Here is a 16,543-nt window from a genome sequence, read left to right on the forward strand (position 1 = left end):
AATGCCTTTTCTTGTATTAAGTTTACCTATTAATTTTAATTTTTGTAGAGATGGAACTGAGATGGCTGATTTAACCTTGAAGTAGGTTTGTATTTTTAAATATATTTGCTTTGATTACTGCAGACAGTGATTGAGGTAAATGGGTACTATCTGGCTGCTTATATGAAGGTTTTGAAACCATTCTGTTAACCCTTTTAGCCCAGATGGTTACTGTCCTTTTTTATCTTATAAAAAAAGATTGAAGACTGAAGATATAACAGTATGCTCATTGTATCATTTGCTTAGAAATGGGAATCTATTTTGATCTTTCATGCTGTTCTAAATCATGAAAGTATAGGTAACTTTGTACTTAATTTAAGAAGCACTTGTAGATTTTTCATATTGGTATTTCAGATTCCTATTGAATCTTTTAACTGAGGGTGGAGCAAATGAATTGAGCCTTCTCAGTACTTGGCTAATCAAGTGATGAAGAGGTAGTAATATAACTCCTGGGACCTAGGCACAAATTACCTGATTCTCTGCTCCCCTGTACTGTTGAAAGACAGGCCAGGTGATGTACACAAATGTGCCTTCTCAGATATAGTACTAATTAGAATCTGTTTTCTTTTACTCCCTCATTTGGAATATTTAGCCTGCTTTTTAAAAATTGTTGTAAAATAGATATAACATAAAAATTACCATTTTAATCATTTTTAATTGTATAGTTCTGTGGCATTAAGTACATGCAAATTGTTGTGTAATTATTACCACTGTCCACTTCCAGAACTTTTTCATCTTCCCCCAACTGAAACTTTGTAATCATTTAATACTAACTCCTCCTCCTCCTCTCCCCTAGCCCCTGGCAACCACCATTTTACTTTCTGATTCTGAAAATGACTGCTCTAGGTACCTCATATAAGTGGTATACAATATTTGTGCTTTTGAAACTGGCTTATTTTACTTGGCATGTCTTAAGGGTTCATTCATGTTATAGCATGAGTAAAAATTTTCTTCCTTTTTTAGGCTGAATCTATTATGTATATGAATTATGTATTTGAGATATGTAGATGAATTATATATATGAATGTATATCCTATTTATTTTTAAAGGGAGCAAATTGTATTAATGATTTTGATATATATTGGCTTTTAAGTATAAAGACTATTACCATTTAACTCTTAGATTCTAAAACCGTTTTTCTTAAGCAGCAAATTATCATCCTGATGGAACTATTCAAGTAAGCAATGGTAGCCTTGCCTTTTACCCAGCACAGACGAATGTATTTCCCAGACCTACCCAGCCATTTGTCAATAGCCGGGGATCTGTTAGAGGATGTACTCGTGGTGGGAGATTAATAACCAATTCCTATCGGTCTCCTGGTGGTTATAAAGGTATGCCCTGAATAAAATTTAATTCTACTGAATTATTTCGTCTGTATGTTTACTTGACTCGAACCATTTTTACCTAACCTTGCTCCCTTTTGTTATTTACAATGTAGTAGAGAATTTTCTGTTTGTGGATAGTAGAGTATTTTTAATATACGTATTCTCTGTAACAGGAACTAACTTTCTGAATGAAAAGCAGATTGAATTTGTGACTTACTGAAGTGGAAAAGTTTCACCATCTTGTTTTACAAAGGATGAATTTTCATATTTTAATAATGTTTCTTTTGTAACTCAACAAAAGTTAAGTCAAACTCTGCTAAACGTATGTCATATTTACAAAATGCCCATTTTCTAGTTATTTGTTAGATTATGTCACAAAGACTATAGAATTTGAGATTATAATAGTGATATTCTCTTAAATTTTTGTTATGGTTCCAAGTATCCTAGTCACTACTTATTATTAACAAAAATACTCTAGACAGGCTGAGTGCAGTGGCTCGTGCTTGTCATCCCATTACTTTAGGATGCCAAGGTAGGAAGATCATTGAGGCTGGGAGTTTGAGACCAGCCTGGGCAGCATAGTGAGACCCTCTCTTTACAAAGAATTTAAAAAATTAGCTGGGCATTGTGATGTGCACCTGTAGTCCCAGCTACCTGGGAGGCTGAACTGGAAAGAATGCTTGAGTCCAAGAATTTGAGGTTACAATGGGCTGTGATCTCACTACTGTGTTCCAGCCTGAGTAACAGAGCGGGACACTGCATATAAAAAAACAAACAACAAAAAAACAACTCTAGACAGAGGTCCTAAGTAGCTAACTGCCCTACCACCACCCACCCTTTCCCAGCCACAACCTGCATTCCAGCAGTGGTAAATGTCTAAATCTGGCTTCTTTGAAGACAGCAATGTTTTATAAATGTATGTTTTACTATGGAAGCAATATTAGTAGAGTTTGCTTAAAGAAGGCATAAGTCTAACGATGGCATTATATAATCAGTTTAACTTTTAAAGCATATAGAATTAGACTGTTCAAAAGTATTATATGGCCAGGCACGGTAGCTTGTGCTTGTAATCCCAGGACTTTGGGAGGCTAAAGTGGGTGGACACAAGGTCAAGAAATTGAGACCATCCTGGCCAACATGGTGAAACCCTGTCTCTACTAAAAATACAAAAAATAGCCCAGTGTGGTTGTGTGTACCTTTAATCCCAGCTACTTGGGAGACTGAGGCAGGAGAATCACTTGAACCTGGGAGGTGGAGGTTGCAGTGAGCTGAGATCGTGCCACTGCACTCAGCCTGGGCAACACAGCGAGACTCCAGCTAAAAAGCAAAACCAAAACAACAAAAAAAGTTTAATATGATTTTGTCCATAATCTTATCTGTTTATTTATTATTAGGTTTTGATACTTATAGAGGACTCCCTTCCATTTCCAACGGAAATTATAGCCAGCTGCAGTTCCAAGCTAGAGAGTATTCTGGATCACCTTATTCCCAAAGGGTAAGAATAGTTGTCACAGTTGAATTAGTGGCACAGTTGTTGATGTTAATAAGTTGGTGATTCAAATATATAGCAGAGTCATAATTTGTTTTCTAAAAGTGCACTCTTAATTTTAGAACTACTCGTAAGTCTTATGGAGAGTTGAGTTGGAAGCTTTTTCCAGTTACCCAAGGAAGAAAAATAACTGCTTGATATATGAAACTTAGAAGGTATTAAGAACATTATGAATCATGTTGTTTGCATTAATTCATTATTTTATAGGAGAAACTGGGGTTCAGAGGTTAAGGTCACTCATCAAAGAAATTGTAAACAAAGATTAGAATGTGACTTTCTTACTCTTGAGCCCATGATTTTAACGTTACTATATTGCCTTCAGCTTAATTTGCCTAAAAAGCAAATATAGCAAAGCCGTTTTTCATGAGGTTTTCTGTTGTTGTTGTTTATTCTTATTTGAAGAACCCAGCATATTTTCTTTACTATGTATGATAAAAGACTCGTAAGAGTATGTTAGAAATTCCACTTTAACAAACCTTGGGAATTTATGGATTTGAATCTATACTACATCAGCATTTTTAGTGTTGAAGTTTTACAAGCCTTTGAGTATGTATATGGTACCATACTGAATTCTGTTGGCAATATGTAAAAATATGTAAGCTTGAAGAGCTTACAGTTACATGAGGTAGGATGGATATCTACACAGAGACAGTGTTGAAAAGAGTGAAGGCCGGGTGCAGTGGCTCACACCTGTAATCCCAGCACTTTGGGAGGCCATGGCAGGTGGATCACTTGAGGTCAGGAGTTTGAGAACAGCCTGACCAATATGGTGAAACTCCATCTCTACTAAAAATACAAAATTAGCCAGATGTGCTGGCACACACCTATAATCTCAATTACTCAGGAGGCTGAGGCAGGATAATTGCTTGAACCTGGGAGGCGGAGGTTGCAGTGAGCTGAGATCGTGCCATTGTACTTCAGTCCAGGCAAGAAGAGCAAAACTCCATCTCAAAAAAAGAAAAGTGTGAAAAACACCTTGGATCTAAATGCCTTGGGTTTGACCCCTCATTTATCATTTCTCTTGCCTTGTGACTTTGGATATGTTAGTGAAACTTTTTGAGCTGTAGTTCCTCATCTGTTTTTCATCTAATGCTGAGGGGTAGTGAGGTTTTCTCCATGAGATATTCTGAGAATTAAATGAACTAAAGCACTTAAGTGCTTAGCACTACAGAGCCAGCTGTGCATATCAGCCATGCAAATATTAGATGTTATGACATGATCCTCAGGGAATGTATGTGAGGGGAGGATGTCGATTAATATAGACTTCAGTAAAAGAACTGTCTCTTCTTCATATCACTATTATAGTATTTTTGTGTGCTCTTTTACATTTCTTCCTCAGGAACAAGAAATTGATAATGCTGGTTGCTATTGCAAAGTGGGGACTGGGAGTATGGAATGAGAGGCTTTATTATTTTTATTGTGTACCTTCTTGTCCTGCTTCAATTTTTTATTGCATATAATAATTGTACCACTAATTATTCTTTTCATGGATTGTATGGAGGTTGGCTTCCTTCATACTTGGGGAGTTTGTTTGAAGTACTGCCCCTGGAACATTTTTTTCTTAATATATTGGATTATATTTCTAGGCAATAAATATATTTATACAATATAATTTTTTATGAATTCCTTAAAAAAAGTTCCTAAACTCCAACATAGTTGGTATTAGTCTTCCCAGTTTGTTGTATACATAGAGCAAGATTGAAAAAAACCTGTTTTCTTACTTTATTGTGTCCTTTTATATTGAGATGAGGGACAGAGGACCATGCCACATTTTTAAATGTCTCTCATTACCTAGCATTGTATCTTTTACATAGTATTCTTCAAGTGCTTTATTGTTTTTGGGGCATTAACATATCTAATTGGTCAGGTTAATTAACAAATGAAGCAAGTAATACCACTGTTGCTCTTGCCTTGTTTTTCTTGGTGGTTGGAAACATCTGACTTCTTTGGTTGCTGGAGAAGGCCAGATAAAGAACCAAGGGGACTTTAATCTTACAGATTGCCAGCCAGTAGTCTTGTCCTGTGTAATAACCAATTATAGTCCTGCATTTTTAATGCCAAGGTAAATATTATATGTTTTCTTTAGGATAATTTCCAGCAGTGCTATAAGCGAGGAGGGACATCTGGTGGTCCACGAGCAAATTCAAGAGGTAAGGATAATTAGCTGAACAGTTTATTTACCCAAAACATGTCTCTAGTTCTTTCTGCATCCTCAACCAAGTTCTTCCCAAAGCACATTGCTTTTCAGTATTTATCTTGTTGAGCTTTTCAATTTGCTTGAATGTAATACTAAAGTACTAAGGGAGATATTAGACTCCTAAAAAGGCTGTGGAAACCACTGCAAATTGAATTAAAAGGGCAGGTATTTTTTAAAAATCTGCTTGACACCAGAGCATATTTAACCTTATATATTCACTGTGCTGATTTCAAATAGTTCATGTGATGGTTCGGGATGGTGGTTTTTGTAATAATGGGTACTTCTGCTTACTCTAGTGTCACTGCATTAATAGAGTCAAATAAGCAACAATTAAGACACATGACTTGAAACAAAAGCAGCATACTTATAACACTTTTTAAAATGTGAAGGAACAATTAAAAGTTTGGTATAATGGAGAAAAGAAGATCACTGAAGATTAACTTTGTTACAGGAAAGCATTCTTTTCCTTCTGAAAACAAAACAAAACAAAACTAGTATTCAATTTGCCTTTGCCTTAGTCTGAGCAGTGTTTTTGTATGGCACTTAAAGCATTAAAAGTGTATAATGTGTGCCTGTAATCCCAGCTACTCAGGAGGCTGAGGCAGGAGAATTGCCTGAACCCAGGAGGCGGAGGTTGCGGTGAGCCGAGATTGTGCCATTGCACTCCAGCCTGGGTAACAAGAGCAAAACTCCATCTCAAAAAATAAAGTGTATGATGTCAAATTAACTTGGGAATTAAAAGAAAAAACAAGCATTCATCATGGGGCTTAGTTCTCTAGTGGCTAGTAGTTCTAAAAATTGGAATTTATGTAATCTCCCATTTTCTTAAGACCTTCTACATTAGCTGCTTTGTAGAATGATCTCTAAGAAATTAAGAATTATGGGAGAAAGATTAAGTAAAAAGTGTTCAGACCTGAGTTTTAGACTTTGCTAAGTTATCTTGCCTTTTGAGGGGCACATTTTCTTAATCTTAGAAAAGAATCAATTAGAGAAGATTATCTTGGACCTTTGTGGCTTTAGAAGAGTATTATAAAATCCTATTGCCAGAAAAATCTAGAAAAGTATAATCTAGCTATATATTGCTTTTGTTTTGGAATTTACTATAAAATGTATCTTTGTCTGTTTCAGTAGCCGACTAATGTTAAATATTGTGTTCAAAGCTAACTGCTTCATTATGAGAAACTCACTGTTGCTAATAAAACAGCAGGGTGGAGTGATTCTTCTCAGGTGAGCAGCCCAGAAAGAGACAACGAAACCTTTAACAGTGGTGACTCTGGACAAGGAGACTCCCGTAGCATGACCCCTGTGGATGTGCCAGTGTCAAATCCAGCAGCCACCATACTGCCAGTACATGTCTACCCCCTGCCTCAGCAGATGCGAGTTGCCTTCTCAGCAGCCAGAACCTCTAATCTGGCCCCTGGAACTTTAGACCAACCTATTGTGTTTGATCTTCTTCTGAACAACTTAGGAGAAACTTTTGATCTTCAGCTTGGTAGATTTAATTGCCCGGTGAATGGCACTTATGTTTTCATTTTTCACATGTTAAAGCTGGCAGTGAATGTGCCACTGTATGTCAACCTCATGAAGAATGAAGAGGTCTTGGTATCAGCCTATGCCAATGATGGTGCTCCAGACCATGAAACTGCTAGCAATCATGCAATTCTTCAGCTCTTCCAGGGAGACCAGATATGGTTACGTCTGCACAGGGGAGCAATTTATGGAAGTAGCTGGAAATACTCTACGTTTTCAGGCTATCTTCTTTATCAAGATTGAGAGTCAGTACAGTATTGACAATAAAAGGATGGTGTTCTAATTAGTGGGATTGAAGGAAAAGTAGTCCTTGTTCTCATGACTGATTGGTTTAGGAAAAAGTTTTCAATCCTAGAGGAAGGAGGAGGTCCTTACTTTTTTGTTTTCCTTCCTAAGGTGAAAAATCAAGCTGAATGACAATTAGCACTAATCTGGCACTTTAAAAATTGTGATGTAGCCTCGCTAGTCAAGCTGTGAATGTATATTGTTTGCACTTAATCCTTAACTGTATTAACGTTCAGCTTACTAAACTGACTGCCTCAAGTCCAGGCAAGTTATAATGCCTTGTTGTGCCTCAATAAAAAAGTTAATGCGCCTTCAGTATTCCTATTTGATTAAACATTTAGTTGAGAGGTATGTCTACTTTTTAATATTCATCACTGATAACTCTTGAATGATTATTACTTCATGGGTTCATGCTATTATTTTAAAATAAGACATGTATAGCAGTTTCTTCTAGGGTTACTTTTCTCTTATTATACATGCCATTCATTAAAACATTTGATCCGTTTTCCATGGGCCAAATCATACATTCTTCTTGAAGGTATTCTACTATTTTGCAGTAGGGCATGGGCTTCCTTTAGTTAGCTATCTTTGGGTTGCTGCTACGCGTGTATTACTATATAATAGGAGATACACAGGTGATACTACTAGCCCATCCATCAATCAGACTTACACTTTCTAGTATTAAGAATTGAGAATCTAGTGGATTTTCAATTTAATTTGAGTAGGCAAAATGCTAAGACATTAAAAAGCATAGGCTCTATGGTCAGGCAATGCTGTGTTTTAGAGTCCTAATTCTGCCACATAGTAGCTGATCTTAGAGAAGTTACGTTGCCTCTAAGCACTGCGCGCTCTCTCTCTCTCTTTCTCTGTCTCTCTGTCTCTCTCTCTCTCTTTTAAATACTGTTTCACAAGTGTAAGATGTGAACGATGATGAATTACCATCAGGACAATTGTGAAGTTTAAGAATATATATATAAAAGACAACACAGTGCCTGGTACATATGCATTTAAGAAATGCAGTAAAGTTTAGTGTTCATTTTAGCCATATAGTACTTTCTCACACTTAAAGTTTGTGTGTCTTCTTCAGTAATGGCTTTTTTATTTCTCAGTTAAAGAATAATTTTTAAAAGTGAGCATTTTGGCTGCATTTTCAGGACTATGTTAAGGGTTGGAGAATATGAGGCAGAAAATAATTGTTTTGATCCTCCTCTCTGAGATATTGAGTAATCTCAGGAAAACAGTATAAGAGCATTACATTTATTACAGTTAATATTTTTGAGCTGGGTGTGGGCTCAGCAATTACACCCTGAAGCCATGGTTAGTTCTTCATGGTGTTAAATGCTAGTATAGTGTTCTCAGGATAGAGGATGTGAATGTGATTCAGTACCTCACAGAACTTTTTCAACTCATGGTAGGAACTTTGTAGGGTAGGGATATTAGTATTCTAGGCCAAGCATGGTGGCTCATGCCTGTAACCCCAGTACATCGGGAGGCTGAGTGAGGTAGGTGGATTATGAGGTCAGGAGATTGAGACCATCTTGGCCAACGTGCTGAAACCCTGTGTCTACTAAAATGTGGAAAAAAAAAAAAAAAAGCCTGGCGCAGTGGTGCATGCCTGTATTCCCAGCTACTCAGGAGGCTGAGGCAGGGGAATCGCTTGAACCCAGGAGGTGGAGATTGCAGTGAGCTGAGATTGTGCATTGCACTCTAGCTTGGCAACATAGTAAGACTCCATCTCAAAAAAAAAAGTAGTATTCTAGTTAAAGAAAATTAGGTCGTAGCTTTTACGTCCACAACACAACTAAAAAGCATATAGAAAAGTGTTAATATGATTAAATGATGGAGGAGAAAACTTGATGTTTAAGAACTGTTGGTGATCAAATTCAACAGGGCCTTTCTCTAGCTATGATTTTCCTACTGCATTAAGGTCTTCAGCATAGTCTTTTTCTTACATAATGTTTATTTAAAATGTTGTGGGCAACTGTTTTTTTAAGATAAGTGTCCAATATTGAGAGATTCATTAATTAGGGCATCCCTTTACGATTAGAGTCATATTTTAGGAGAATATTTGAAATGTTAAGTATAAAGATAATGAACTAGACATTTTTTTACTTATAAGAATGAATGGACAGTATCTTTCAATCTGAGGCAGTGTAACTTTTTGAAGCTCATTCTGGAAGCTATTAGTAAAAGCTCAGATATCTTTTTGGAAAGATGTGCATATACACAGAATTTACAGACATTTGAAAGTGAGTGAGGATCCAGAGATATCTAAAGTCCATTTAGGGACCTTGTGGAAAGAGCTTATATTTTGCCATCAAGAACTTACTGTAGATATATGGCTGACATGGAGAGACATTCCATGTAACTACCTGAATATACAAATACTTAGTTGTCTTACTAATAGCAGAGATAGGGGAGTTAAAGTAAGTTTCCTGTTGACTCGATTCTCCTTGGAGTTTTTCTCACTTTAACTCTTTTATTAAATGATACCTCCTCCCTACATCCAAAGTTGTGAGCCACTGACTCTCCTCTAAAATGATTTCAGTAAATGCAGGCATTTAAAGCAGGATGTTTTTTGAGAGGTTTGCTCACTTGTTTCCTGTACTAGTTACCTGTCAGCCATCCCATTTTTTTGTTTAATGTTCTCAATTCCATAATAGCTTTATTTTTACAATCCTATGACATTACATACTGTGTTTTTATACTCTTAATCTTTCCTGTTTGCACAGTTAAACTCTTTAGCTTTAATGATCAATGTTCTATGGTGAGCTTTATGATAACTAGGATGTTATTTTATATATTTTTAAGGTGAAATAATTGTTAGCATATACAATGTTTTCCCATATTGCTAGATACAGGAGTTTATGCTTGTAATCACAGCACTATGGGAGGCCAAGGTGGGTAGATGACTTGAGTACAGGAGTTAGAAACCAGCCTGGGCAATAGGGTGAAGCCCTGTTTCTATAAAAAGATACAAAAAATTAGCTGGGTGTCATACCCCTGTAGTCCCAGCTACTCAGGAGGCTGAGGTGGGAGAATCACCTGAGTCTGGGTGTTGAGGCTGCAGTGAGCTGTGATTGTGCCACTGTACTCCAGTCTGGGTTGCAGAATGAGACTGTCTCAAAGGAAAAAAACGTTTTTCTATATGACTTCTACTCTCCTTCTCTGGCAGATACTATAGTTTTGATGAAAAATTTAACTCTCTAGTTTCTCTACTTGCTACTCTGTATCAGGGGTCTTCTTATTGACCACTTTTGTGATTAGGCCACAGTAACTTTGTTCTTGTTTTTCAGCTTTTGGGCAAGTGTTGACAGCTTACAGGCACAGCTCATTTGCTACCAGTGCAAGATTCTGAATGCTAGATTATAAAATATTGTTCTTCATTATTAATACCAAGAGGAATGAGCCTCACTAATTCTGTTTCTCAAGCATTATTCCTTTATTATTAATTTTATTTCAAAGACCCCAAACTTTGCTAATGATTAGTCTTTCAGATATTTGGGTTAGCTGATTTGTATCTGACTCTAGGCCTAAAAAGATGAATGACATTCAAATATTCAGACACTTCAGCTATATCAGTTTCATCCACTGAGCAAGTCTCTTCTTTAATTATTCATTTGGCCGGGTGCGGTGGCTCACGCCTATAATCCCAGCACTTTGGGAGGCTGAGGTGGGTGGATCACAAGGTCAAGAGATCGAAACCATCCTGGTCAACAAGGTGAAACCCCATCTCTACTAAAAATACAAAAATTAGCTGGGCGTGGTGTTGCGCGCCTGTAGTCCCAGCTACTCAGGAGGCTGAGGCAGAAGAATTGCTTGAACCCAGAAGGCGGAGGTTGCGGTGAGCCGAGATCGTGCCATTGCACTCCAGTCGGGGTAACAACAGCAAAACTCTGTCTCGAAACAAAACAACAACAACAAATTATTAATTTGATTTTTATCCCTTTTTTCTTCTCTCTCTGAAAGTGTTACTGTTCAAAAACTAGATTTTTGGATCACTTCTTTAACTTTCTTTTCTCTTGTTTCTCATTTTTATTGGGAGATTTCCTTGAGTTTATCTTACTGCCTTTTTATGAAGTTTTAAATTTTCATTAACATTCAAAATTTCTAAGTAGACCTGTTATCTGAATGTTCATTACATACAGTTGTCCCTCAGCACTCATGGAGGATTGTTTCCAGGACTCCTACTGATACTAACATCTGCAAATGCGCAAGTCCCTGATAAAAGTGGGAGTAGTGTTTGCCTATAACCTACACACATCCTCCCGTATACTTTAGATCATCTCTATTATTTATAATACCTAATGCTGTGTACATGCTATGTAAATAGCTGTTATACTGGATTGTTTAGGGGAAAATGACAAGAAAACATGGTCTGTACATGTTCAGTATAGAAGCAAGCATCCTTTTTTTCCCTGAAATTTTCGATCTGTGGGTGTGGGATCTGTGGCTATGGAGGGCCAGCTGTGTATGTATTCTGTTCTTGTTTTATTACTGCATTATTTTCTCATTAAGGATAGTTTTTTGAAAGTTTTTTTTTCCCTATGTAGTCTATTTACTACACTTCTTCTATTCTATTCACTTAACTGCATTGTTTTATTTGCTCAGAATCTTTGTGATAATTGGCTATTTAAGAATGGTGCACTATCCCCACACTTATTGGGGATCATCCTGGAAGGGAGTTCAACCAAGTTGGAGACCCTAACTTTGGTGTGGACTGTTGAGTGAAAACCAGGTCAGATTCAGGTTTCAAGACAGGCCAAGCTCAGTGCATTTTCCCTTCCACTGCCTCAGTTTAACTACATTCAGAAGATGATCCAGGAAGAGTTGAGCAGAGTCGGCTGCAAAATATTAGGGTGCTAACAGCGAAACAATTCCAAGCCTTCATCTTGCTGTATGCCGAAATCATTTATGTTTATCTTCAGAGATGGGGATGAGTGGATGTGGGTGCATGGTGGAGCTCTGAGGGTCTTTGTCTGGAGCACCATCTTAGGGGGATGCAGAGGACTTCCTGCCTTCCTACAGTTCCCTCTGGCTCTCACTTGGCATTTGCAACCAGCCATTGCAGTGGTGCATCATTGGTCCCAAGGTCTAGGTGAAGGGGAGAACTGGCCACCCTATCCCAACCTCCTGGGGCCTTCATGCTTATGTTCTTGAAACACAAAGCCCTCGAGATTCATGTATGGGTATGATGGAGAGAAAAAAAGTAATGTTTCCAAAAAAAGACAGTATATTGTGTACTTTGTAAAGTGTTGATTAAGATAAAGGGGGAAAAAAATGGGTCACCAAAAAGATGATTGGAAGCTTGAATGTGGAAGTAAGGCTTACTGATTTGGGCTTGATGGTAGCATCATTTTTTGTCAGGGTAGGGAACACCAGTGTAGGGGCGTGGAAGAGCATTCTAAGTGAGACACAAAACCCAGAAGCCATAGGGATAAATACACAGAATTTATTCCCACAAGACTTCTGATTGGAAGGAAATATAAACGTCAAAACACAAAATGGCCACCTGCAGTGGGAGGAAATCAATAAATAAAAAAGGGCAATGGATGTAAAGAGGCAGTTAATACATGAAAACATCAGTAAGCATATGTAAAGTTTTAAGGCACATACTTTGGCAAGCATGTGGGGAAATGGGCATACTTGCTGTAGTTTGGAATAAAATTAGTATCTTTTTGGAGAGTAAATTGGTGATGACTATAAGGTAAAACACATGCTTTTGATCCAGAAATTCTGCTAGGAATTTGCCCTACAAATAATAGAACAGAATTTATAACATCTCATTCATGTGAAAAATCTTAAAATATATCTGATTGCTTGAATTTTTTTTCTTTTCTGGTAGGATATACTAGAAATTTGAAGGTGCTGGCTTTAAGGAAAGGGTTTGGGGCTTGTTGGGGGATGAAGACTTGCTTTTCATTCTGAACTCTACTGTAGAACTTAAAAGGTATATATCACTTTTCTGTTAAAAATTTTAAAGTAGGAGATAAAATGGTAGATTGTTATGATGTCTACCTTGTCTGTCTTTGGATAGAGTATGAGGGTTTGTTTTAATCAGCATTAAGTCTGGGATAATACTTTTTAAAAGCGTAAGTACTTAAATGCCTAAGTACTATCCACATTACACTAATTTTTGCATTTCACCTAATACTTTACAAAGTACTGCCATATATATAACTGTTTTTTTGTTTGTTGAGATAGGATCTCATTCTGTCCCCTCAGGCTGGAGTGCAGTGATGTGATCATGGCTCACTGCAGCCTTGACCTCCTGGGTTCAAGTGATCCTCCTCTGCCTCCTGTGTAGCTAGGATTATATGTGCACACCACACCCAGCTAATTTTTGGGAGGTTTTTTTGTTTGTTTTTGTTTTTGTTTTTTTTGAGATGGAGTTTCGCTCTTGTTACCCAGGCTGGAGTGCAATGGCTTGATCTTGGCTCACTGCAAACTCCGCCTCCTGGGTCCAGGCAGTTCTCCTGCCTCAGCCTCCCGAGTAGCTGGGATTATAGGCCATGTGTCACCACACTCAGCTAAGTTTTTGTATTTTTAGTAGCAACAGGGTTTTACCATGTTGGCCAGGCTGGTCTTGAACTCCTCAAGTGATCCATCAGTTTCAGCTTCCCAAAGTGCTGGGGTTGCAGGTGTGAGCCACTGTGCCCCACTGTTTGGGGTTTTTTTAGAGATGAGGTTTCATCATGTTGCCCAGGCTGGTCTTGAATTCCTGGGCTCAAGCGATCCACCAACTTCAGCCTCCCAAATTGCTGGGTTTACACATGTGAGCCACCAGGCCTGGCCTAGCCCACATAGTTAAAGTTACTTGATCCTGTAAACTTACTGTGGCCCTGATGAGGTAGATACTGCTTTAGGGAAACTCTTGGAGATTGGCTTTCTAAGGCCATTAGCAGAAGTGCTGAGCTAGTTAGCCCTCTCAAGTCCAAACACAATGCATCCTGTTTTCTACTATATCTAGTGCTGCAGCTGTGAACATATTTGCCACTGCTGTCTCACTCATACGCTTTTGGTGCACTGTGGCAAACCAGACACTTGGTGAACTATACAAACCAGTTGCGATTGTCTTAAGTCGTAGTTTATCAGAGGTCCAGAAGCTGAGGAAGGGGATGGCCTCTTTTCCAATGTGAAAAGTGGAAAGCCTGAGGAGATGAAGAAACAACATCTTGAAGACAAATTTATTTGAAAGTAATTATTTTTCCCTTTGTTTTAGTTAATACTATTTGTACCTTGTATCCTTTCCCATCTCTATCATTGTAGCCTCTGGAGAAGAAAGTTGCTGGCTTCTGCTTAGAAACCTTGTAACACTGCTCTAACTCCTATTACTTTAGCTTATGTATCACCGACTTTTTTGTTTTTTAAGAAATTCCTCTTAAAAATTCCTCTCTATATATTCTCTCTATATTATAATATATAAATTCCTCTATATAAATTTTCATATATATGTATGTATATACTCACATATAAAGTTGACTCTTGAACAGCATGGATTTGAACTGCAGATCCACTTACATGTAACTTCAATCAAATGCCAATAGAAAATATAATTTTTGCAGGAGGGCTGACTTTTTGTATTCTGGGGTTCTGCAGGGCTGACTGGAGGACTTGAGTCTACACGGATTTGGGTATACATGGATGTCCTGGAACCGGCCCCTTGGGCATATGAGGGGATGTACTTCAAGTGCTTATGATACAGAGCTCTGCCAGTATACAGTTTTTTGGTTTTTTTGAGACAGAGTCTCACTCTGTCACTCATGCTGGAGTGCAGTGGCATGATCTCAGCTCACTGCAACCTCTGCCTTCTGGGTTAAGTGATTCTTCTGCCCCAGTCTACTGAGTAGCTGGGATTACAGGCATGCACCACCACTCCTGACTAAGTTTTTGTATTTTTAGTAGAGACGGGGTTTCGCCATGTTGACTGGCTGGTCTTGATCTCCTGACCTCAAGTGATCCACCTGCCTCAGCCTCCCAAAGTGCTGGCATTACAGGTGTGAGGCACTGTGCCCAGCTGCTCAGTATAGACACTTTTGGAGCAGACGTTTTTAATGATAAACTTTATAGTATTTAAGAGATGCATTATTAAACTTACAGATCGGATTTTTAAGTGTTGGGTTTTTAATTTTAATTTTAATTTATTTTATTTTATATTTATTTATTTTTCGAGACAGAGTTTCACTCTTGTTACCCAGGCTGGAGTGCAATGGCGTGATCTCGGCTCACCACAACCTCTGCCTCCTGGGTTCAGGCAATTCTCCTGCCTCAGCCTCCTGAGTAGCTGGGATTACAGGCACGCGCCCCCATGCCCAGCCAATTTTTTGTATCTTTAGTAGAGACGGGGTTTCACCATGTTGACCAGGATGGCCTCAATGTCTTGACTTCGTGATCTACCTGCCTCGGCCTCCCAAAGTGCTGGGATTACAGGCTTGAGCCACCATGCCGGGCCTCTAAGTGTTGGTTTAACTCTCATTTTCTCTTTACCGTATGGATTAGATTCAAGTGTACTAACAGACCAACAGATGAGCTGCTGCCAACAGATGGGGGGGCAGCTATGTGATACTCCATTTAGATGACTAAAATGTTAAATCTCAAAAAAAGTCCACAGTGTCAGTGTTTGGAGTAAAAATTACGTTCTGTAATTTGAGCTGTAATCCTGCCAGTTACTCTGTATGCTGTATTTCTAGGGTAATGCCATCCACTTCTGTGATGTCAACTGCCCTATGTGCACATATGACTTACAGCTCTTAACTCCAGCCCTTTATTTCTTCCTCTTCCACCAGCCATAACTTCCTGCCTCCTCACCCAGCTCTTTGATGAGTTGTTCACTGGAAATCTCTAGCCATGTAAACTATAAACACTTCTAGTTCAACATGTCCAAAGGCTAACTCATCTTTCCTCCAAAATCTAGTTATGTTTTCCCTGCTTAGTGATTCCCATAGGTCATCAAAGTTGGTAACTTTAAAATCATTCTTGACTTACCTTAGTTATTTTGTATATCTAACCCATGATGGATTACAGTTGATTCTTCCTATGAAATGGCTCATATATTTTGGCCTTCGTGCCTACTGTGGATATCCTGTTTTGGACCCCTTCTCTCTCACATGCATTCACGTACTCATTCAACCAATACCAATGGATTGTTTATTATGTGTCAGGCATAGTATGAGATGATGTCTGATTCAGCAATTTTAAATAAGGCCTCTCAATAAACCTCAATGATGTATTTATTGCACAGGTCCCATGGACTTATCTAGTCCTCACAACAGCTCTTAGAAGCAGATGAGGAAACAGGCACAGAGAGGGGAGGCATATTGCAAAACATGATAATATAAGACAGTATCACTGGTTCAAATTCTACCTGAAACAAGGTGAGGGCATCAATAAATATAGAAATCCTCTTATGCAAAGTGAAAAAAATGATTCAAACAATAAGTCTTGTAAGTTGAACATAAATTATAGTTTAGGGCAAACCAAAATGCTTGCCAAGAAATCTGAGAACAGAATCTGAAAGCTCATGGCTTTTGTGATCTTTCCTGTTTTCTTGGCCACTCCTAATTTGACAGCATTGTATTTTAGTAACTGGTCTTCAGTGAGTCGGTCCAAAGCATACAA

General features: G+C 38.1%; 1 protein-coding gene across 50 annotated transcripts in view; it reads left to right on the forward strand.

Annotated features, from left to right (window-relative positions):
* CAPRIN2 (caprin family member 2) overlaps window positions 1–7,235 on the forward strand; it is a 48,200-nt gene extending 40,965 nt beyond the window's left edge. For 12 of the 50 annotated variants that reach the window (XM_009003687.5, XM_035255905.3, XM_078338965.1 and 9 more), the window contains 4 exons: window positions 1,185–1,370; window positions 2,759–2,859; window positions 5,000–5,063; window positions 6,315–7,235. In XM_009003687.5, the coding sequence (XP_009001935.1) occupies window positions 1,185–1,370; window positions 2,759–2,859; window positions 5,000–5,063; window positions 6,315–6,883 (920 nt within the window). In that variant the 3' untranslated portion in view covers window positions 6,884–7,235. Of the gene's footprint in view, window positions 1–1,184; window positions 1,371–2,758; window positions 2,860–4,999; window positions 5,064–6,270 lie in introns of all 50 variants that reach the window. The other 38 variants (XM_078338961.1, XM_078338960.1, XM_078338967.1 and 35 more) reach the window with 5 other exon arrangements.
* Window positions 7,236–16,543: the final 9,308 nt, after the last annotated feature.

Source organism: Callithrix jacchus, chromosome 9 (assembly GCF_049354715.1).
Source record: "Callithrix jacchus isolate 240 chromosome 9, calJac240_pri, whole genome shotgun sequence".
Lineage (NCBI taxonomy): Eukaryota > Metazoa > Chordata > Mammalia > Primates > Cebidae > Callithrix > Callithrix jacchus.